Source organism: Crinia signifera, chromosome 4, assembly GCF_055691185.1.
Source record: "Crinia signifera chromosome 4, ASM5569118v1, whole genome shotgun sequence".
In the NCBI taxonomy this organism is placed as follows: domain Eukaryota; kingdom Metazoa; phylum Chordata; class Amphibia; order Anura; family Myobatrachidae; genus Crinia; species Crinia signifera.
The window spans coordinates 4,192,117-4,217,414 of record NC_139220.1 but is presented as its reverse complement, the minus strand read 5'-3'; the positions used below and the strand labels follow the sequence as shown (position 1 = coordinate 4,217,414).

General features: G+C 48.7%; 1 protein-coding gene across 3 annotated transcripts; it reads left to right on the top strand.

The window, feature by feature from the left end:
• The first annotated feature begins 578 nt into the window (after positions 1-578).
• On the top strand, positions 579-23,315 carry LOC146072212 (sulfotransferase 6B1-like). Of its 3 annotated transcripts, none has more exons than XM_083179544.1 (6): positions 579-876; positions 12,777-12,961; positions 18,084-18,210; positions 19,483-19,577; positions 20,829-21,015; positions 22,316-23,315. In XM_083179544.1, the coding sequence occupies exons 2-6, from the start codon at positions 12,800-12,802 to the stop codon at positions 22,447-22,449; spliced, it is 705 nt and encodes a 234-aa protein (XP_083035670.1). In that variant the 5' UTR covers positions 579-876; positions 12,777-12,799; the 3' UTR covers positions 22,450-23,315. The 3 variants fall into 3 exon arrangements, with proteins under 3 accessions (XP_083035670.1, XP_083035668.1, XP_083035671.1); XM_083179542.1 differs by having other exon boundaries at positions 581-971; XM_083179545.1 differs by lacking the exon at positions 579-876 and adding an exon at positions 12,172-12,310.
• Positions 23,316-25,298: the final 1,983 nt, after the last annotated feature.

Below are 25,298 nucleotides of genomic sequence, written 5' to 3'. Positions count from 1 at the left end.
GGGTTCCCGACAGTCGGGATCCCGACAATCATTTACCCGATGTCGGGATCCCGACTGTCAAAACGCCGACAGCCGGGTGCCCGACGGCCACCCGCTATTTTCCCTCGTGGGGGTCCACGACCCCCATAGAGGGAGAATAGAATAGGTGGCTCGCGTAGCGAGCCACCGTGCCCGCAGCGTGGAGAGCGCAGCGAGCCCGCAAGGGGCTTTTTTGCACTCGCCATGCTGTCTGACTCCGGCCAGTCGGGATCCCGACGTCGGGATAATGACTGTCGGGATCCCGACTGACGGGGTCCCATACCACACCCATCTCTAGTCCTGAGGGCACGATGACGGGTGAGACGCCAGGAGCCTGTAAGTATAAAAATGTTCTTTGTACTTGTGTGCAGTGCTGCAGGTTTTGGGCTGAAGACGGGGCTAATACCCCCGAAACGTCCCCAGAATACATCTCACTTGCATTTAATAATCGTCTCCTGAGTGCTGTGTCTGTCCGTATGGATTTGGATTTCTACTAGCATTGTTATTACTGGCACCGGGGGCATGTTGCAAGTGTTATACTAGAGTGCCGGCAGATCTTGGCGCTATATATATATAATTTCCATGTTTAGCTGAGGAAGGGGAGCAGAAACCGCTTGCAGTAACGATAAGGGAGACATCTGATATGACGACATGTCACAACAAACTCACAGAGAGATGTATAAAATTATACAGAAATCACAAACTGCTAAAAATAATTCTTTGACTCATATTGGCAAGTTTTTCTTTAACCCCCTCAGGTACCAATGTAGGGATGAGCGGATATCAGGCCTAATCTGGGAATTCGCAGGCGACTGAGGAGAAAGCCGCCACCTACACAGAAGGAGAAACCGCCACTTGGTAAATTGCGAGAGAATTGCGGACGGATCGCTATCCACTTGCAGATCCATAAGCAATTCCCGAACCATCTACTGGTTTTTGCCGTCTGTGCAAATGTGAGTTGGTCGGAGGCTTCCTGTAATGTGCGACTGAGACCGGCTGGAAGTGGTCAATGCTGATGTCACAGACCCTCCTGGTCCATTCGCATTTTCTGTATGCAAACAATTCGCATGCGCAGTTCATTTGTGAATTCTCTAGCGGTCTAGTCCGAATCAGGCCCAGTGAGCAAGAGGTCCAAAATCACACTGGATGCCAGTGCTGGAATCCCAACTGCTGAGATGCCAAACTAGAAGTAAAGAAGTATGCGGGCAGAACAGGCTGGATTTGGGGCACTCACAGATAGGCTGCATGGTGGAGGTGGTGCTAGGAAGGGTAAGGTAGAGGTGCGTGGTGGAGGTGGTGCTAGGAAGGGTAAGGTAGAGGTGCGTGGTGGAGGTGGTGCTAGGAAGGGTAAGGTAGAGCTGCGTGGTGGAGCTGGTGCTAGGAAGGGTAAGGTAGAGCTGCGCAGTGGAGGTGGTGCTAGGAAGGGTAAGGTAGAGCTGCGCGGTGGAGGTGGTGCTAGGATGGGTAAGGTAGAGCTGCGTGGTGGAGCTGGTGCTAGGAAGGGTAAGGTAGAGCTGCGCGGTGGAGGTGGTGCTAGGAAGGGTAAGGTTGGGCTGCGCAGTGGAGGTGGTGCTAGGAAGGGTAAGGTTGGGCTGCGCGGTGGAGGTGGTGCTAGGAAGGGTAAGGTAGAGCTGCGCGGTGGAGGTGGTGCTAGGAAGGGTAAGGTAGAGCTGCGCGGTGGAGGTGGTGCTAGTAAGAGTAAGGTAGAGCTGCGCGGTGGAGGTGGTGCTAGTAAGAGTAAGGTAGAGCTGCGCGGTGGAGGTGGTGCTAGGAAGGGTAAGGTTGGGCTGCGCAGTGGAGGTGGTGCTAGGAAGGGTAAGGTTGGGCTGCGCAGTGGAGGTGGTGCTAGGAAGGGTAAGGTTGGGCTGCGCGGTGGAGGTGGTGCTAGGAAGGGTAAGGTAGAGCTGCGCGGTGGAGGTGGTGCTAGGAAGGGTAAGGTAGAGCTGCGCGGTGGAGGTGGTGCTAGTAAGAGTAAGGCAGAGCTGCGCGGTGGAGGTGGTGCTAGGAAGGGTAAGGTAGAGCTGCGCGATGGAGGTGGTGCTAGGAAGGGTAAGGTTTGGCTGCAGGGAGGGGAGGTGCTAGGAAGGTTAAGGTAGGGCTGCGGGGGTGGGGCAGGTATGGATCATTAGATCTACAACACAATGGTCCACAAGCATTGGAGCGACACCATTAGGTCAACATGCAGAAAGGTATATATGGGTCTAGGTCGACAGGTCATTAGGTTGACACAAGCATTAGGTTGACATGGGCAATGTCGACTGACAAAAGGTCGACATGGGGTTTTTCACCTTTTTTTTACCAGAATTTCGACACAGTCGACATGGACTCTCGCATGGCTCGCTACACTTGGCAATAATGCACATTAACCACCAGGGATCGGGCACTATTGTACATCAACCACCAGGGATCAGGCACTATTGTACATTAACCACCAGGGATCGGGCACTATTGTACATTAACCACCAGGGATCGGGCACTATTGTACATTAACCACCAGGGATCGGGCACTATTGTACATTAACCACCAGGGATCAGGCACTATTTTACATTAACCACCAGGAAAAGGGCACTAATGTACATTGGCCACAGGGGATAGGGTACTATTGTACATTGGCCACAGGGGATCGGGCATTGTTGTACATTAACCACCTGGAATAGGGCACTATTATACATTAACCACTGGGGATCGGGCACTATTGTATGCTGGCCACTAGGGATAGGGCCCTATTCTAAATTAACCACTGGGGATCGGCCACTATTATACATTAACCACTGGGGATCTGGCAATATTGTATGCTGGCCACTAGGGATCGGGCACTATTGTACATTAGCCACCAGGAATAGGGCAGTAATGTAAATTGGCCACAGGGAATAGGGCACTTATGTACATTGGCCACTGGGGATCGGGCACTATTGTACACTGGCCACTAGGGATAGGGCACTATTGTACATAAGCCAGGGCACTTATGTACATTGGCCACAGGGGATCGGACTCTAATGCACATTAACCACTGGGGATCAGGCACTATTGTACATTAACCACTGGTGATTGGCCACTTATGTACATTGGCCACAGGGGATCGGGCACTATTGTACATTAGCCACCAGGGATAGGGCACTAATGTACATTGGCCACAGGGGATCGGGCACTATTGTACATTTGCCACAGGGGATCCGGCACTATTGTACACTAACCACTGTGGATCGGGCACTATTGTACACTGGCCACTAGGGATAGGGCACTTATGTACATTGGCCACAGGGGATCGGACTTTAATGCACATTAACCACCAGGAATAGCGCACTAATGTACATTGGCCACAGGGGATTGGGCACTATTGTACATTAGCCACCAGGAATAGCGCACTAATGTACATTGGCCACAGGGGATCGGGCACTATTCTACATTAACCACTGTGGATCGGGCACTATTATACCACAGGGGATCGGAAACTCTTGTTCGCTGGCCACTAGGGATCGGGCACAATTGTACATTAACCACTGGTGATCGGGCACTAATGTACATTGGCCACAGGGGATCGGGCACTATTGTACATTAACCACAAGGGGTAGGGCACTAATTTACATTGGCCACAGAGGATCGGACACTACTGTACATTAACCACTGGTGATCGGGCACTAATGTACATTGGCCACAGGGGATCAGGCACAATTGTACATTAACCACCAGGGATAGGGCACTAATGTACATTAACCACCAGACATAGGGCACTATTGTACATTGGCCACAGGGGATCGAGCACTATTGTACGCTGGCCACTAGGGACCGGGCACTATTGCAGCTGGTCACAGGGGATCAGGCACTATTATATATTAACCAATGGGGATCGGGCACTATTGCACATTAACCACCAGGGATAGGGCACTATTGTATGCTGGCCACTAGGGTTTGGGCACTAATGTACATTAACCACTGGGGATCGGGCACTATTGTACATTAACCACCGGGGATCGGGCACTATTGTACATTAACCACCGGGGATCGGGCACTATTATATATTGACCAATGGGGATAGGGCACTATTGTACATTAACCACAAGGAATAGGGCACTATTGTGCACTGGCCAGTAGGGATGGGGCACTATTGCACGCTAGCCACAGGGGATCAGGCACTATTATATATTGACCAATGGGGATCGGGCACTTACCGCACCAGGTAATTGGCTTGATGCCTGATTGAACGTTTACCACCGGCAGACTGCAGATCTTTTTCAGTTGTGGCAATGCTGAAATGACTGAGAAGAAGTGATTATACAGTAAGTGGCCGGTGTTATCCTCATGGTACAGATATCGGAACACAATAATTATATTACGTGCTAATGATCCTGGAATGTTCCTGGAAGCAGCTGTTTGATAACAATGGTCTGATCGCTCAGCAAATCTCTGTTGTACAGTCTACAGTTCAGAGTTCACAGTAAGAGAATTGACGAATCCCACCTCGGAGTACTGTACATTACACCATCGCCTCCCTAATCTCCTCTATTTACACTTTGGCACTGGCCATGTGGATTACACATCACAATAGTTCTATTTCAGGACTAGATCAATACTGGGAGGTGAAAAGGAAAAGTACAAACACATAAACTAGACCCAGCTGCATGGAAAAGCACTCGGCCTACACACATCGGGGGCCATTTATCAATGATCGCATATGCAGTGTGATCCGGGCGGGATATTAGCATCCGGGATTGCACTGCAGAATGCGGTAACTGCATGTATCAGCGGGAACAGGGGGGGACAGCAGCCATTTCCCGAGGAGGGTTCCCGGAGAACTCTGGCAGATCTGCACCCTCCATCTGTAGCCCGTAGGCTACTTTAGGATTTCGATATCTTCAGAGGCGGCAGCTGCGGGACCAGTATCCCGTATTCCTAGGCCTCTCATTCCAGATACAGGTTGAGTATCCCGTATCCAAAATGCTCGGGACCAGGAGAATTTTGGATAACGGATTATTCCGTATTTCGGAATATTTTAATATTTCAATGGTGTATTTTGAAGTATCTTGCATTTATGCTGTATAAACACATAATATACACACAAATATATTTTATTACCACATAAAATACACACAAACATATTTTAATTGTTCAAAAAACAAGGTTTCAAAACGTGAAACAAAATGTGTGTACTATCTCAGCACTGAATTTGAATGCCAAGCAATCATTGTCTTGCACATATATAGTGCCAGTTACATATCATGTCCCCAGTGATGCTGTTACATATGTCCCCAGTGAGTTTTTAGCAAAAAAAAAAATTTTTTTTCACTTTCTGGAATGTCCGTATTTCGGAATAATTCGGATAACGGATATTCGGATACGGGATACTCGACCTGTATTGGTAAATATGGCAGCACGGCATCGCCATAGAAATGTGTCAGAGATTCCCACTGCTCCCTCCATGTTACATTCCAATATTTGCGGCTATCCCCCAGAATCTGGAGTTTTGGGGGAAGTAGCTGCATGTACAGCTTGATAAATTGTCCCCAAACACATGTGACAGGAGAAATATAGGTACTTGTGTAGTTTCACGGCGCTGCCGCGCACACTCTGTCTCTGAAACTTGGCAGCCTGCCGGAGGCTCTGTTTACCTGTGCGCGTGCCACTCTAGCTCTGTCTGGCTGTTCACGTGCCGCTCTAGCTGTAAGCTACGTATTGTAAGCTTACGTTATCAGCGTAGCGCCGGGCAGCAGCAGCAGCGTGCTGCCCAGGCGCTGACAGGTCACTGTGGTACTTGTAGTTCCACAGTGAAATAGGCAGCCCTGCGCACCGCTGACAACGGGGGCATGTAAAAGTAGACACCCCGGGCACACCGCTGACGCTAAATTTAGACGCAAAAGCGTCTGAAACCCGGACTACCTGCTAGCCGCTACAAAGGGGTCGTGTCCCCCATGCAGACGCTAAAACTTAGACGATTTAGCGTCTGAAACCCGACTACCTGCTAGCCGCTAACAAGCCGGGGTTTCTGGACTTAGGGGCTAAAGCGTCTGAAACCCGACTACCTGCTAGCCGCTAACAAGCCGGGGTTTCTGGACTTAGGGGCTAAAGCGTCTGAAACCCGACTACCTGCTAGCCGCTAACAAGCCGGGGTTTCTGGACTTAGACGCTAAAGCATCTAAATTTAGTTGGGTCTAGGGGTACACTATTAAAACCTGTCCACAGTGGCACTAGTCAACGCAACAGCTGTCGACCTTGTAAATTCCACTATCCACGCCAACTCGAAGCGTGGCGAGCGGCGGCGGTACATGTCCTACGACCTTTTCATACCCCCACTATCCACATCGGCGTGGAGTTGATTGTACAAAGTGTGGCGAGCGCAGCGAGCCACCGAGCCCGAAGCGTGGTGAGCGCAGCGAGCCCCGCGAGGGGACGCGGACACCTTCACAGCTATCCGCGTCCCCTCGCGGGCTTCACAGGTGTCCGCGTCCCCTCTCGGGGCTCGCTGCGCTCGCCACACTTTATAAAATCAACTCCACGCCGACGTGGATACTGGGGGTATGAAAAGGTCGTAGGACGCGTACCGCCGCCCCTCGCAGGGCTCGCTGCGCTCACCACGCTTCGAGTTTGCGTGTATAGTGGTGCTGTTTCAGAAACACATTCACACCTGCACACTCATACACCTGAGACAGTAATGATGACATTTTTGGTAACTGTTAACTGGTTTTTAGTTAAAATTTAACTTGTGAGAACTGAGGATAAAAATGATTCAAAGAACATGTAGGTAATCAACGTGAAGAACAGTCCAATATTAGTTAAAAAGTCATGATTGGTGAGGGGAACAGGAAGGAGCTTGTGCGTCATCACCGCCACCACTTGCAGAGGAGTCGGCCGGCTCGGCGCTGTCATCATCCTTCTCGATCAGGGGGAGCAGGGTCAGAGCATGAAGGATTCATTTGAAGGGGTCCTGGGCGCCTAAACTCTGCCTCCACATGAACTCCTGGAGGTACGAGTCCAGGTGATGGCGCGCGGTCCCCCTTTGGCCACTTACAGCTGCCCCACAGGTGCTCTATGGTTTGGATGTGCACCCCAGTGTCCGGGTCAACGAAATTATACTTGTGGTTGACCTTCCCATGCAGGTAACCGGCCTGCTCGAGCTGCTGGGTGTTGTACGCCCTCCAACAGTCCGTGTAGATGGTGGTGCCCTGTTCAACATGGGCCTCAATGGCAGCCATCAGGGTGGCCGCATCCCGCCGCTCCACCGCAGTCATGAAGCACTGCCCGTTCTCCCTGGAGATGCCCCCGAACACCTACTGCTGGGGCGGGAGCCATCCCACGTTGCTCTTCCTCTTCACATAGAGGCTCTAGTCCACCTCCACGATGTGACCCGGGCCTCCGATCCACTGCTGCGGCTGCGCCAGCAGGTCCACCGTGCAGGCCTCCCTCATGAGGTTGTTATACTGGACGGCAGTTTTTTGAGAAATGTTGAGCTGGCGATCACAAAACTTGATGCTGGTCAGCTCTTCCGCCCAGCAATAAAGGAACCGGATCAGGGTCACGAAGCTGAGGTGAGACCCCCGGAACCACTGCGCGGACCTCACGCTCACCTTCTTGTGGCAGCTGCGAATGTGGCATGCGCTCTTTGACGCTCAGCCTCATGGGGTGGCCATTGGGGCAGGTCTGGGTCTGCGGCAGGAACTGGGGGGCCTGCAGGAAAGCAACCGCCTCCTCTTCCGTCTGCGGCAGACTAAACAGCGTCAGACGCTCCATCGCCATAGTCAGGTTAGCAACTGCCATTATACACCTCCATCTCTAACACAGTGCTACTACTGACTGACTACGCTAACTGCGTAGCGCTCTGTCTGACTATGTTACGCTGTCCGCGCGGGGCTAAGCAGCAGACTGTGTGCGCGAAGTGCCGGGAGTGTGAATTCAGACGCTAAAAGCATCTAAAAGCGCCTAAAATGTTAGCGTCTACATTGGGGACACCCCCTTTGGTAGCAGTGTGCCGGGGTGTGTAGTTTAGAAGCCCCGTTTGTGTCCTGTTTACACGCTACATTTCATTACATTATAGCTAAAGTGGCCCGCGCAGCGCTACGTTACATTACATTATAGCTAAAGTGGCACGCAAGCTTCTGGCAAGCTGCCAAGTTTCAGAGACAGAGTGTGCGCGTGGCGGTGCCGTGAAACTACACAAGTACCGAAATATACATAACAGACAGGGACACTATAGCTATTACTGGGCTTCGCCCTGCAGTGACAGTACTGTTGTCCTTCACTCTCCTCCTAAGTGTTTCGGAATCTGACAGTGCGCCAGAGGCCGAAGAGTCGCTCCAGAATAAGCCCCCTCCAATTACGCGTCACGTACCCAGCGTGCTTACACTGGGCGAAATAGGGGGTAAATTGCATCCCACAATTGGAAATAACAGGCTTGAGAAACCTGTGCTACCAGAAACTCTCCCTCATAAACACTTCGGGCGATTTTTGGTGCTGAGGGTAAACCCTTCATAAGAACAATATGAGCAGCCTTGGAGAACCAGTCCACCACCAGCCAGATTGTGTCAAACCATCACAAATGGGGAAATCTTACACAGAGTCCATGAATTTGTCGGTCTTGGATGATCGAGCACTGGTGGTAGATGCAGAGAACCTGAAGGAGAGTGCAGAAGAAGCTTGTGCTGAGGGCAAGTAGGACATTATGCCACTAAATCCCCGACATCCCAATATCCAGCCCTCCTCCGATAACCCCTGAGAATGGGCACACCACACTTGCATGAAGTGAGATGAATGTGCTCAGAGTTCGGGTAACACAAATGCTGCTGCAATAAAGCAACTCGGATTCAAAATGAGTTTGTCTTCTAGAATTTCCACCTCAGGGGAACAGACTGTTCAGGACAAAGCCTGGGCAGTAGGTGATATCCAAGTTGAAGTGGTAACGACCATCTGGACTGACCGTACTTCAGGCCGTGAGACAACTTGAGGTCCCACAGATTCTTATGAACGTTGTAATGCGTCACAAGGAATTTTGCCCACTCCAGCAAGTAACGCCATTCTTGCAGAGCCAACTTGATGGCAAGCAGCTCTACTCTATCTCTTATATATTTAGCCAGATCTGTCACTCATCCCCTGAGTATATAATGTTCCCGCCCAGCAGGATACACAAACCCGCCCCCCAGGGAAAAGTGTTCTATGTGTATAACGTTCTACACACCCTACCCCCTTGACATCATCTCCCCCCGCCCAGCCAGGGCTACAGAACACGCCCACCATCCACCATTACTCCACAGCCACCATCCACCATTACTCCCGCACCCCCCCCCCCCTCTGGCAGAAACCTCCCCCCACCAATACCCGCGACCCCACTCCCGCGATTCATGGCACCCCCCGCAACCCCCCCTCCCCCGATTCAGGGAACCCCCGTGACCCCCCCTCCCACGATTAGCGGGACCCCCTGTGACCCACGTCCAGCGATTCACGGCGCCCCCCCTCCTGTGATTTGCGGACCCCCTCCTGCAATTCACGGACCCCCACGGCACCTCCCGCGCCCCCTCCCGCGATTCACAACCCCCCATGACACACCCCACGCAGTTCACACACCCCTCCCGCGATTTATAGACCCACTCCCGCGATTCGCGGACCCCACTTCCCACAATTCACGCGATTCACGGTCCCCCACGACCCCCCCTCCTGCGATTTGCGGACCCCTGCGCCCCCCTCCCTTCATTCACGGCACCCCCCGCGCCTCTCCTGCAATTCACGGAACCCCCACGGCACCCCCCGCGCCCCTCCCGCAATTCACGGAACCCCCCCTCCCACAATTCACTGACCCCCACAACCCCCCTCCCGCAATTTGCAGACCCCCCTTCCAGCGATTCAAGCCCCCCCCCGCCCCCTCCCGCTGATCCCCGCACCCCCCCCTCCCGCACTTTGCAGACCCCCCTGACCCCTTTCCGGCAATTCCACTCCCCAGCAGACCCCTGTTCCTGCATTTCACATACCCCCGTGACAATGGGGATCCTGTACCGCCACAAGCAGGTGCCGCCCCTAGGTGGGAAATCTGGCCCTGGCTGCCGCGCTGCAGGTTCCCCCACTGCCAGAAGTGACCCCACGGTCCTCTGCACCAGCGCCACAACTTTTATCAATGTCTTGCCCACATACCACTTTTATACAGCCTCCTGTCCTCATGCACCCTCACTCCCTCCCAGTGGGAGGAGACGCTCACCCACTGCCGGGAGCTGCATACTGTCCCCCACCCTCCTCCAGTTCTAGGGATGCCCATCGACCATCAATGATTTCAAATCATCGATGGTTTATGGCCGATGTTGAATACTTTTACCATCGATGTGGGAGGACCAGATGGTTTCCCTACATTGATGGCAAAGGAGAACCGATCAAGTTTCAAAATTTTTTAAGGTGCTGGGACACGGAGCATAGCTCCGCCCACCCACACCCGGAAGTCCCGCCACCGAGTTCTGATTGACCCACGGCCTGTTCAGTCAGATATAATGGATACAAACGTTCACAAATTAAGGGGCCGCAGCCCCTGACGACGGTGTGAAGAGAGCCCGTTGTAAGATGGACAAAGCCATGTGCACTGCAGGTGGGGCAGATATAACAGGTGCAGAGAGAGTCAGATTTGGGGGAGTTATTTTGTTTCTGTGCAGGGAAAATACTGGCTGCTTTATTTTTACACTGCAATATACATCTCACTTTGAAGTAAAACCCCACCCAAATCTAACTCTCTCTGCACCTGTTACATCAGGAGAGGGTAATGGCGGGAGGCATACAGCAAATTATTATGGTCACTGGCTATAGGTCAGATGTACAGTAACTGCTGGTAATGTCCCCAACGCTCAAGATCAATAGTCAGGAGCATTCAGATGAGGCACAATGGAAGAGATCCTCCTAAAAGACCATTTCATTTGAGGATCTCGGATGCAAACTCTGGATGCACAGCATACATAAAGTCACTGGCATATGGTGGTGTCGGGTGAGGACCCATTGACGTCCCTGAACACCGGATGTAAAAGCAGGATGCAAATTTGAAGATGTTTTAGGTCAAGATGAGCTAGATTAGAAATGGGAAACATTTCATTTGTAGGAACTTCCCTGTTACTATCAGCAGGAAATAAATCTGGCACATTCTTATTTGCTTTAGACTGAAAACTGCAGGAATGTGTAAATGATAATTGATTTATTATCTGTTTATTCGATGTTCGGCATATTAAATCCAGGTAACATATTTGCATGAGATGTTTTGCAAGCCAGAACATGTCCCCCCGGGGGTTTAATAAGTAACTTTATTGTTTTATTTCCGGCCTAAATGCTGACATCGGACGTCTCTGATTTTGTTGTTTCATTATTTTGTAAATTGATATGTTACGGGAAAAATTGCAGATCATTATATCCTGGTGTGTGAAAACTGCTGGCGGTCCTGCCCGAATCGCATTGTATATGCCATCCTTAATAAATTGCCCCACATTCCCTTAGGACATGTGCGAGATCTCGGTACTCCCTGCAACCATGGACAGCATTGTCCATTGCTGCAGGTGACTGTGACCTTTCATACACTGTCCCCTGCCGCATTCCTCCTCCTCCATCCATAGGGGAAGCGGTATCAGCGCCGATATCTGCCGCCTCCATGCCCACATCCCACCTCAGGACCCCGTTCTGTTTGCAGAGAATAAAGTAAGCGATGGACAGTACTGTGCAAGCAGACAGCACAGGTCAGCGTGACAAAGCATTAACGCCATCATTACCGTAATGATTTACCGCAGTTTAGGGTCCATTACTACTCGCCGCACTCCGATTAATTCTTTCTTATGACCAATTGATTTCTTTCCTTGTTATCGCAAAACCTGAGATATTGAGCCTGAAGATAAGGTAATATTATTATTCGCAGAAGGATAAGAACAGCCTGTAGGGTCACAAGGTTTAGTGTACATTCACTTATATAATGGTTAAATAAAGGTTGACCAAGTCTGCACTGATCAAAAAAAATATACGATAGCTTATTGTTTAATCAGAATGTTTGCAATCAATAAAGTCACTGATAAGCTGCACTTGTAATAAATGAGTTATACAGTAATAAATCAGGGACACACCTCTCCCCGGACTTATATTAGCCCTGCAGTCCCAGCCACGGTGCCGTTGCATCTAACCGGTGCATCTGTCAGGTAGAACTTCCTCCGGTCCCCATCATGTCTCTGCAAACCGACCTCATCCACGTCTTCAACGGGATCCCGTTCACTACACGCTCCTCTGCCGAGCTGCTGCGATCCCTCGACACCTTTCAGGCCAAAGAGGATGACATCCTTCTGGTCTCCTACCCAAAATCTGGTATGGCCACATTTGTCCAAGATATCGGCACCTCCTGCCTCAGTGCCTCTCAGTAAATGAGCTTTGTATTTGCCTAGTGCCACACATAGATTCAGTCCAATATTAAAAATCTCTTTACGAAGCTTTGCGCCAAACATGAAACCAAATCTGACCGTCGCTTTAGCGTAATGCGGCCAAAGTAGGAACCCAACTGAGTGAATGTTATGGTGACGTTAGTTCCTGGGGGAACCCTACCCCCAATGCCCTGAAATGAGAAGGACTCTGGGATACTGCCAGACAGAAGGATTCAACCCAAACTGAATGTTGGCAATGCCCATTAGGATCTGTCCTGGCCCCGTAGGGAATCTGGGACTTGTTACGTCCTACAGTAGTTTCCTGAGAGTCTATCCCCGTATGATGGGCAGGGTGATGCCCAGAGGGTATACCTGGTGTCGGGGGGTCTCACCCGGTTCCATGTTTATTACAGGTACCCACTGGCTTGCGGAGATCATGAAGCATCTTTTCTCCTCCAACGTTTTGCTCACTTCCCCCATTGAGTTCGGAGATGTTTCCAAACTAGAAGAGATGAACAGTATCACGTCCAGGAGGGTCATCCCAACGCACCTGAACTACGACATGCTACCCAAGGACTTCAAGACCAAGAAATGCAAGGTAAGGGGTATAGGGGTAAGTGGTAAGGGACGGAGAGACATAGGGGGGCAACAGGGGAAGAGATTTTCATATTGAGTTCCGTGGAGGATAACAGAAGAGGGGGGTTAGGTATGAGGACTCATTAAAAGTCTTTGTGGTGATGTATAAAATGTAACCGTGTTATAGACAGCAGTAACCTCATCCCTCCGATACCCATGTGTAACATACGTGCATAATCCAGAGAGAAATACAAGGGGTGGAGGCCTGGGGGGTCCCAGAGGGCAGAGGGGTCCCAGAGGGCAGAGAGTCCCATGTGTAACATACGTGCATAATCCAGAGAGAGAAATACAAGGGGTGGAGGCCTGGGGCCCCAGAGGGCAGAGGGGTCCCAGAGGGCAGGGGGTCCCAGAGGGCAGAGGGGGTCCCATGTGTAACATACGTGCATAATCCAGAGAGAGAAATACAAGAGGTGGAGGCCAGGGGGGTCCCAGAGAGCAGGGGGGTCCCAGAGGGCAGCGGGGTCCCAGAGGGCAGGGGGGTCCCAGAGGCCAGGGGGGTCCCAGAGGGCAGAGGGGTCCCAGAGGGCAGAGAGTCCCATGTGGCTGTAATAGAATAACAAAGGCTAAGCGTCCTCATATATAGGTGAGAGAGATAAAGGGCTCTATGTACTAAGTCTTGCACTGAGATAAAGTACCAGCCAATCAGCTCCTGTCATTTTGCAAACTCAGCCCAACAATGGCAGTTAGGAGCCAATTGGCTGCTACTTTATCTTCGTGCAACATTTAGTAAATAGACCAATTTATATCTTTCCAAAGCTTAGCACATAGACTCCTTTATCTCTCTCCAAAGCTTAGTACATAGGCTCCTTTATCTCTCTCCAAAGCTTAGTACATAGGCTCCTTTATCTCTCTCCAAAGCTTAGTACATAGACTCCTTTATCTCTCTCCAAAGCTTAGTACATAGACTCCTTTATCTCTCTCCAAAGCTTAGTACATAGGCTCCTTTATCTCTCTCCAAAGCTTAGTACATAGACTCCTTTATCTCTCCAAAGCTTAGTACATAGACCCCTTTATCTCTCTCCAAAGCTTAGCACATAGACTCCTTTATCTCTCTCCAAAGCTTAGTACATAGACTCCTTTATCTCTCTCCAAAGCTTAGTACATAGACTCCTTTATCTCTCCAAAGCTTAGTACATAGACCCCTTTATCTCTCTCCAAAGCTTAGTACATAGACTCCTTTATCTCTCTCCAAAGCTTAGTACATAGACTCCTTTATCTCTCTCCAAAGCTTAGTACATAGACTCCTTTATCACTCTCCAAAGCTTAGTACATAGACTCCTTTATCTCTCGCCAAAACTTAGTACATAAGACTCCTTTATCTCTCTCCAAAGCTTAGTACATAGGCTCCTTTATCTCTCTCCAAAGCTTAGTATAGATTCCTTTATCGCTCTCCAAAGCTTAGTACATAGACTCCTTTATCTCTCTCCAAAAGATGAGTTTGTAAATTGATTATGTGTAAATCCCCTGCGACATTAAAGTCTGTAGTAATTACAGTTCTCAAGTGAAGAGATGTACAGTATGTATCCGTATAGCGCCCTGCACAGATCATATATACTGTATGGGAGGACCGGGGATTATATTAATGCAGACATTTGGCTCCGTGGCGTACAGTGTATATATATATAGACAGTCCAATAACGGAGGCACACAGGAGGTAAATTCAAATCACATGTATTAGCAAATGATCAAGCGCTTTCGGGGCTCTCCCCCTTCTTCAGGATCAGAGCCCTTACAGTGCAACGTGTATATATATATGGGAGGACCAGTGACTATATTAGTGCAGACATTTGGCTCCGTGGCGTACAGTGTGTATATATATATATATATATATATATATGGGAGGACCAGTGACTATATTAGTGCAGACATTTGGCTCCGTGGCGTACAGTGTGTATATATATATATATAATATATATATATATATATATATATATATATATATATGGGAGGACCAGTGACTATATTAGTGCAGACATTTGGCTCCGTGGCGTACAGTGTGTATATATATATATATATATATATATATATATATATATATATATGGGAGGACCGGTGACTATATTAGTGCGGACATTTGGCTCCGTGGCGTACAGTGTATATATATATAGACAGTCCAATAACGGAGGCACACAGGAGGTAAATTCAAATCACATGTATTAGCAAATGATCAAGCGCTTTCGGGGCTCTCCCCCTTCTTCAGGATCAGAGCCCTTACAGTGCAACGTGTATATATATATGGGAGGACCAGTGACTATATTAGTGCAGACATTTGGCTCCGTGGCGTACAGTGTGTATATATATATATATATATATATATATATATGGGAGGACCAGTGACTATATTAGTGCAGACATTTGGCTCCGTGGCGTACAGTGTGTATATATATATATATATATATATATATATATGGGAGGACCAGTGACTATATTAGTGCAGACATTTGGCTCCGTGGCGTACAGTGTGTATATATATATATATATATATATATATATATATATGGGAGGACCGGTGACTATATTAGTGCGGACATTTGGCTCCGTGGCGTACAGTGTATATATATATATAATATATATATATGGGAGGACCGGTGACTATATTGGTGCGGACATTTGGCTCCGTGGCGTACAGTGTGTATATATATATATATATGGGAGGACCAGTGACTATATTAGTGCGGACATTTGCCTCCGTGGCGTACAGTGTGTATATATATATATAATATATATATATATGGGAGGACCGGTGACTATATTAGTGCAGACATTTGCCTCCGTGGCGTACAGTGTGTATATATATATATATGGGAGGACCAGTGACTATATTAGTGCAGACATTTGGCTCTGTGGCGTACAGTGTGTATATATATATATATATATATATATATATATATATATATATATATATATATATATAGGAGGACCAGTGACTATATTAGTGCAGACATTTGGCTCCGTGGCGTACAGTGTGTATATATATATATATATATGGGAGGACCAGTGACTATATTAGTGCAGACATTTGGCTCCGTGGCGTACAGTGTGTATATATATATATATATATATATATATATATATATATATGGGAGGACCAGTGACTATATTAGTGCAGACATTTGGCTCCGTGGCGTACAGTGTGTATATATATATATATATATATATATATATATATATATATATATATATATATGGGAGGACCGGTGACTATATTAGTGCGGACATTTGGCTCCGTGGCGTACAGTGTATATATATATATAATATATATATATGGGAGGACCGGTGACTATATTGGTGCGGACATTTGGCTCCGTGGCGTACAGTGTGTATATATATATATATATGGGAGGACCAGTGACTATATTAGTGCGGACATTTGCCTCCGTGGCGTACAGTGTGTATATATATATATAATATATATATATATGGGAGGACCGGTGACTATATTAGTGCAGACATTTGCCTCCGTGGCGTACAGTGTGTATATATATATATGGGAGGACCAGTGACTATATTAGTGCAGACATTTGGCTCTGTGGCGTACAGTGTGTATATATATATATATATATATATATATATATATATATATATAGGAGGACCAGTGACTATATTAGTGCAGACATTTGGCTCCATGGCGTACAGTGTGTATATATATATATATATATAAATATCTATATATATATATATATATATATAGGAGGACCAGTGACTATATTAGTGCAGACATTTGCCTCCGTGGCGTACAGTGTGTATATATATATATATATATATATATATATGTATATATATATATATAGGAGGACCAGTGACTATATTAGTGCAGACATTTGCCTCCGTGGCGTACAGTGTGTATATATATATATATATATATGGGAGGACCAGTGACTATATTAGTGCGGACATTTGGCTCCATGGCGTACAGTGTGTATATATATATATATATATGGGAGGACCAGTGACTATATTAGTGCGGACATTTGGCTCCATGGCGTACAGTGTGTATATATATATATATATATATATATATATATATATATATATAGGAGGACCGGTGACTATATTAGTGCGGACATTTGCCTCCGTGGCGTACAGTGTGTACAGGGCCGGATTAACAATGGGCCTGATGGAGCTACAGCTCCAGGCCTACTCTCCAAGTAGGCACATTTTGTAGCTGAGGGTCAGGGCTTTCCAACGAGCCCAGCCCCGCATCACTAGCCCCCTGGGAACCGGAGATACCATCAGGCAAAGCTGGAATGTTTTCCCCATAGGATAACATGGGACCCGCTAATTCCACGGCTGCCAGTTCCCCCTCCAGCATCACAGAAGCTTGAGGTTGTTCTCAGTCGAACCCAAATCGCTGGGCCTTCAATCTGATACCAGGCTGGTCCATATGAGTTCATTGGTTCTAGAGATATTGCGGGCAAACTGTTTTTTTCACTTCTGAAATGTAATTTCATGGCTGTTCATGTTGTTTGAGGACAGATTTCCTATGCCAGCCCCCTGCCTTTTCCAGACATATATAATTATACAGGCACACCCATGAGCAGACCACCCAAACAGAACACGCCCCCCACATTATTAGGTGCTGGCCACAACCCCTATTATTACGCATAATAGGCCCTTGATAATTTTCAGCTCCAGGCCCATTTAGACCTTAATCTGGCTCTGAGTGTGTATATATATATATATATATGTATATATATATGTATATATATATATATAGGAGGACCAGTGACTATATTAGTGCAGACATTTGCCTCCGTGGCGTACAGTGTGTATATATATATATATATATATGGGAGGACCAGTGACTATATTAGTGCAGACATTTGCCTCCGTGGCGTACAGTGTGTATATATATATATATATATATATATATGGGAGGACCAGTGACTATATTAGTGCGGACATTTGGCTCCATGGCGTACAGTGTATATATATATATATATATATATATATATATATATATATATATATATATATATATATATATATATATATATATGGGAGGACCGGTGACTATATTAGTGCGGACATTTGCCTCCGTGGCGTACAGTATATTAATGATCCCTGTGATATTACGCCCTCAGGCCATATACATCATCCGGAATCCTAAGGACACAGCAGTCTCGTTATATCATTACTACAAGGATAACCCCAACCTGCCGACCATTGATGTGTGGAACACTTACTTCAGCATGTTCCTGCAGGGAGAAGGTGAGGATCCCCAGCGATGGGTGTACAGTCCGCTCTGTGTGTCCGGAGTGTAATAGAATGCACAGAATGAGCAGAATGAGCAATGATATTAATGACGTATTACGTATAGAACCAAAGTCACTGAATGGGATTGTGGTCTCTCTGCCATAGATGCTGATACAGAACACAGGGACTATGTCATGGGTCTTCAACCTGCGGCCCTCCAGATGTTGTGAAACTACATGTTCCAACATGCATTGCCACATTTTTTCCTATAAGGGCATGCCAAAACTGTCAGGGCATGCTGGGACATGTAGTTCCACAACATCTGCAGGGCCACAGGTTGAAGACCTGTGGACTATGCAATATTAGCAGATGGGTCATGACCTACAACAGTAATCTCTCAGTTACCCCCGGTAGGGTAGGAATAGCGACATTGCCCACAACCAATCAGATGCTTCTTTATCTGAACTGAACCAACCTCACGTGAGTCCTCATAATTAGTACAAGCACAGGGGCCCGGATTGGTAGGACCCAGAGTCCGGAGAACCCAGAGTCTTGTTTCCTGGTCTAAAAATCCCATGAAAAGTCGGATATGATTTGCATTCGTGAAGTTAAAGGCGCACGCCATTACAATGGCCCAATACCGGGAGAGAGTCAGACATTATAGGGTGCGACTTATTCCAGGACGCTACAACGTCATCATGTATGACTGATTGTGTGGCCAGCGGTTCACCAGCATACCGACATGATGATAACGGGCCTATTTGGACATGGAGGCCTGGGGCTGTAGTCCCATCCGCTCCATTGAGGTCCTAGCGGTGGTCTCCGATGATTACCTGGGTTGCTGGGCCAATCTCCGCCATCAGCGGCTGATTCTACGATTCTCTACGGAATTCTCCTGTGCGGAAAAGAGCAGAAACTAAATTTGCTGTGAGGAAATAAATGGGGTTAATCCGTGGAGAGCCCGGTGCGGGGATATCTGGGAACACTGCCCCCCACTATGAGAACACGCTGTTCTCCGTTGTATCACCGGCCTAGGTCCCAGCTGGCACAGAGTCTACTGATGTGTTCTGGACTCTCACTCTGATTATGACATAATAATATGATTAGTAATGAGACATGAGATTATGTTACGCTACCACGTCCCAGGGACGGACCACGTGTAATTATTATTATTGTTATTATCTGTAGCCAGATTACTTTCACGTTATGAGATAGACGTGACACGTGTGTGCCCTTATTGTGTACCTAGTCACCCCGTCACACTAATCCCTGATGTGTCTCTTCCAGTTGTCTGCGGATCTTGGTTCGACCATGTACTGAGCTGGGAAGGACACAGGAATGAAATGGGAACTTTATTCCTCTACTACGAATCTATGAAAGAGGTGAGATGATTGGTCGCATTACCGCATCCATTAAACAGAACATGCGCAGCGAGCATTAGGGTTTCCCATGCTTGCGCAGTGCGGTCCCAGCCCGGGAGGTGACAGCCGCCATCACCAAGCCCTTAGGGCTGTTTCCCACACACCGGTTTTAACCGGAAGGCCAAAATCCAGACACACTTTGGGCCAGATGTATCAAGCTTCAAAAAGTGATAAAATGGAGAGTGATAAAACGCCAGCCAATCAGCTCCTACTTGTCATGTCACAGGCTGGGTTTGAAAAATAACAGATATGAGCTGATTGGCTGGTTGTTTATCACTTTCCATTTTATCACTTTTGAAGCTTGATACATCTGGCCCTTTGTCCGGCTTTTGCCTGACAGTTGTTCCTTTCACATGCACCAGCTCCTTTCAACTGACCGGTGTGTGTGAATGGCCGCCATCGCCCTCAGCACACACTGACCTGTCAGGACGAGATGGCCACGGCACAACAGCCAACCTCTGCAGTGGTAAGATCCGGCTGCTACCCGGCGGCCGCGCCGTGACCGTATGAAAGGACAGATTGCTGTCCATTATCCTCAGTGGGGACGGCACGGCTTTTAGCCATGCAGCGTTTGGCCGCTCGGCAGGAGCCAGAGTGTGTAAAAGGGCGTTTTCACACGCTACAGCTGTCGCCGGGCAGCGAAACTCCGCCCGGCCAAGAAGCCGCTTGGTACATTTAGCCCAATGTGTTGCAATGAGCCCTTAGAATTAGAGGTAAGTTATAATTAAAAATTGGGTGATAAAGTTATCCAATTATAAGATATTGTCAAAGAGAATGTTCCCCATAACTGCAGACTGGAGGGAACCCACAGCCGGACGGGGAACCCACAGCCCGACAGGGAACCCACAGCCGACCAGGGAACCTGCAGCCAGCCGGGGGAACCCACAGCCGGCCGGGGAACGCACAGCCGGCCGGGGGAACCCACAGCCAGCCGGGGAACGCACAGCCGGCCGGGGAACCCACAGCCGGCCGGAGAACCCACAGCCAGCCGGGGGAATGCACAGCCGGCCGGGGAACGAACAGCCGGCCGGGGGACGCACAGCCGGCCGGGGGAACGCACAGCCGGCCGGGGAACATAAGCGAGAAACAAATTTAATATAATGCTTTATTTTTGTTTTTTATTAAATGACATTATCTCTCTCTGAGCTGCGATACATTATCTCTCTCTGAGCTGCGATACATTATCTCACTGGTGGTTATTTCTCTCTTTAGAATCCGTTCAAAGCAGTGAGAAAAATCAGCAGCTACCTGGGAATAAACATCAACGACAACGAAATCCACGATATCTGCAAGAAGACGTCGTTCGCGGAGATGAAGACCAACGTGGAGAAGGAGAACCACGACCTGAAGAACACGGTCTGCTCTCTGACCTCCAACAAGAAGCTGATATTCAGAAAAGGTGAGCAGCCAGACACACGGCGCCGCACATCGCCGCACATCGCCGGGCTGCAGAATAAATGAGGGCTAGGGTCTGGGCTGTGCCACTCTATGCTCTGCGACCCCAACAGCAAAGTGGGGCCTATTGCGAGCACGTGCAGGTCAGGCGCAGTAGGTCTCCGACTAGGGGTCTCAGAGGAAGGGGGGAAATTGGCGCTGCAGCCACTGCCCAACAGTATACGCTATATCTCCCCCCCCCCCCCCGACCAGGTATGGGGCTCATTTCGTACCATTAGCAAAAGTGCGAACCCATCATCATTCACACTTCTGCCCATGTACAGCACCCACAACGCGCAGGCGAGAAGATCATCCCTGAAAGATGCCATCGCAGATTGATGGACAGCAGGGGGACATGATCTGGACAACGCCGCCATGTTTCGGGTCATTACGACTGCATGTGACGCCACGCAGCTATTACAACCCGAAACATGATGGTGGTGCGCAGCCACGGGGCAACCCTGATTCTGCAATGGGATGGCAATTACATCACAGCACAGGCCTGTACATGCTATTCTAGCAGAACTGCAAATGCTCCTGAATCAGCCCCATGGTGCAGGTATCCGCTGAGCCTCCTCCACCACTATTACCTATAGTTACCAGAGAGAAGGAGGGAGCAGGCCAGCTGCAGGCCTAAATAATACCTTGTATCAGCGACACGTCCACGTCAGAGGGGGCGGGAGCTAATGTCATGTGACTTCAGCTGCCCACCCCGAGTAGGTGAACGCCCAGTTATTTCACCGGGGTGGGCACTCGGTAAGCTGCGAGCTTTGCAACTAACCAAATCAGGCCCAAAGTGCCAACCAATCAGCTCCCGTCATTTTTCAAACCAGCCAGTGCTATGGCAGATAGAAGCAAAGTGGATGGTACTTTATCTCTCTCCACTGCTTAGCACATAGGCCCCTGAATCACGTTCCTACATTTCCTCCTTTAATATTTAGATTTTATAAAAATACAAAGGTTAAATAAGAAACAAAATGGGGTTCCAGCATCTTTAATGTTACCGTTGATGTAAGTTACTGTATCTGTGAGGTGGCAGAGAGCAGGCGCGCGCAGCACTCCCACATCTCTTACAGTGCGACCATATAGCACCCCTGGCCTGGGGTGTCGTTCTGTGCTGTGGTGCTTCTAGCACAGGCTGATCTGTATTTCAGCAGAGAGATACAGACCAAACTGTGCCTGCCCACTGCTGCAAAACACACCTGCAGGCTGCAGAATAACAGCGGACCTCTGTACCAATCCCAGGTCTCATCCTTCTCTTGCAGGTACCGTCGGGGAGTGGAAACATTATTTCACCAACAAACAGAACAGACAGTTCGATGACCTGTACAGGGCCAGGATGACTTCCAGCGGCTTGGCCAAATATATCCGCTACGGAACTGAAATGGCCGCCCCGTAATCTGCGCCTCCAGAGTGACGGCAGTTTCCAGAGATTTCCACAGTTACTGAATAAACTGGACAAGCGCTACCAGAGTACAAAAGGTCAAACACAAACTGAGGGCAGATTTACGAACCTCGTGATGTGATAAAGTGCCCGGTACTTTATCACCTGCCAATCAGCTCATAACGGTCACGTTACAGGCTGGGATTGAAAAGACAGTTGGGAGCTGATTGACAGGTGATAAAATACCACCGCACTTAATTAATCTGCCCCTTAGTTCAACTATGGACCCCAGTTGTGATTTGGGGGGGATTGAATTAGGCAGTAATTGGGGGGAATAGGTTTAGGGTAATTTCAACTCTTTCCACACCTAAAGCTGCCACTAGAAGTGGTAAAGATGTCATATTCCATCGTGGCCACAAGGTGTCACTGTGTGTCTGTGGCTGAAATGACTACAACATCCTAAACTGCCTACAGCCTATTACTGCAGTTATAGTGTAGATTATTCTTTAGGGAGAGGATGAACAAAACCGCAGCCCCCATCACCTTATAGCCGATACGTTCACACAGTAAGCCAATATACACAGTATATATATATATATATACATGCACCTTATCTATCTATCTATCTATCTATACATATACACACACACACACACACATACTGTATATACATACATACACAGAAATCAGTGACTTTCCTTTCTGAAAGATTATATGCTCCATTAATAGAAGTGTAATATTTGAAATGATGCGTTCTGTGGGGAATCCCTTTTCCCACGCACCTCTGACTTCCTGTAACGTATGAAGATACTGTAATAGGCGGACGCCATAACGGGCCTGGTGCCGCCAGCTGTTGCTGTTCTGCCATTATGCTGCGCATTGTTACTGTACAAATTAATTCCATTCTGTATTTGTGAATAAATAATACTTAACGCTACACAGTGTCAGCGTGTTCCTGATCAAATCTGACTCCTGACTAATGCCATAGACCCAGAGACGCTGACTGATCGCTCTCCCTGTATTACGCTGACTGATCGCTCTCCCTGTATTACGCTGACTGATCGCTCTCCCTGTATTACGCTGACTGATCGCTCTCCCTGTATTACCACTGACTGATCGCTCTCCCTGTATTACGCTGACTGATCACTCTCCCTGTATTAGCTGACTGATCGCTCTCCCTGTATTACGCTGACTGATCGCTCTCCCTGTATTACAGCTGACTGATCGCTCTCCCTGTATTACGCTGACTGATCGCTCTCCCTGTATTACCACTGACTGATCGCTCTCCCTGTATTACGCTGACTGATAGCTCTCCCTGTATTACGCTGACTGATCGCTCTCCCTGTATTACGCTGACTGATCGCTCTCCCTGTATTACGCTGACTGATCGCTCTCCCTGTATTACCACTGACTGATCGCTCTCCCTGTATTACGCTGACTGATCGCTCTCCCTGTATTACGCTGACTGATCGCTCTCCCTGTATTAGCTGACTGATCGCTCTCCCTGTATTACGCTGACTGATCGCTCTCCCTGTATTACAGCTGACTGATCGCTCTCCCTGTATTACGCTGACTGATCGCTCTCCCTGTATTACCACTGACTGATCGCTCTCCCTGTATTACGCTGACTGATCGCTCTCCCTGTATTACCACTGACTGATCGCTCTCCCTGTATTACGCTGACTGATCGCTCTCCCTGTATTAGCTGACTGATCGCTCTCCCTGTATTACGCTGACTGATCGCTCTCCCTGTATTACAGCTGACTGATCGCTCTCCCTGTATTACGCTGACTGATCGCTCTCCCTGTATTACCACTGACTGATCGCTCTCCCTGTATTACGCTGACTGATAGCTCTCCCTGTATTACGCTGACTGATCGCTCTCCCTGTATTACGCTGACTGATCGCTCTCCCTGTATTACGCTGTGCGCAGAGGCGGGTAACTGCGGGAACAATCACGGTAATAACGCATCATGTAACAGAGGAGACACAACCGGCAGATGTAAGACTGATGGCGCAATTAACATACTGGCAAACAGGGAGGTGTGGCTAGTTCTGTGTCCGGCTGGTGTCAGGTCAGCCTCATGTGGTCAGGGTGATGGGCATAGATTTATGTGAGGCCTGGAGCTGGAGCCTCATCCACCCCATTGCCAATCTGACCCCAGATGCATACAACATATACCCGCTCTGTAGTGTTCAGAATGCGATGTGCTCACAGTTCCGCCTGTGGGAATTAGGAACAAGTGTCTGCCAGTGTCCTTCCACACCACCACTACCAGAGCCCTTCTACACCACCACTACCAGTGTCCTCCTACACCACCACTACCAGTGTCTTCCTACACCACCACTACCAGTGTCCTCCTACACCACCACTACCAGTGTCTTCCTACACCACCACTACCAGTGTCCTCCATCACCTCCTCCAGAGTCCGCCAACACCACCCTTACCAGTGTCCTCCATCATCTCCTCTACCAGTGTCCTCCATCATCTCCTCCAGAGTCCGCCTACACCACCCTTACCAGTGTCCTCCATCATCTCCTCCAGAGTCCGCCTACACCACCCTTACCAGTGTCCTCCATCATCTCCTCCAGAGTCCGCCTACACCACCCTTACCAGTGTCCTCCAGAGTCCGCCTACACCACCCTTACCAGTGTCCTCCATCATCTCCTTTACCAGTGTCCTCCTCCGCCACTCCTACCATTGTCCTGCATCATCATCTCTGCCACTGTCCTCCTACACCACCCCTATTAGTGTCCTCCATCTTCTCCTCTATCCCTGCTCTCCAGTACCGCCCCTTAGTGTCCTCCTACACCACCCTTACCAGTGTCCTTCCACACCCACTACCAGTGTCCTCCATCATCTC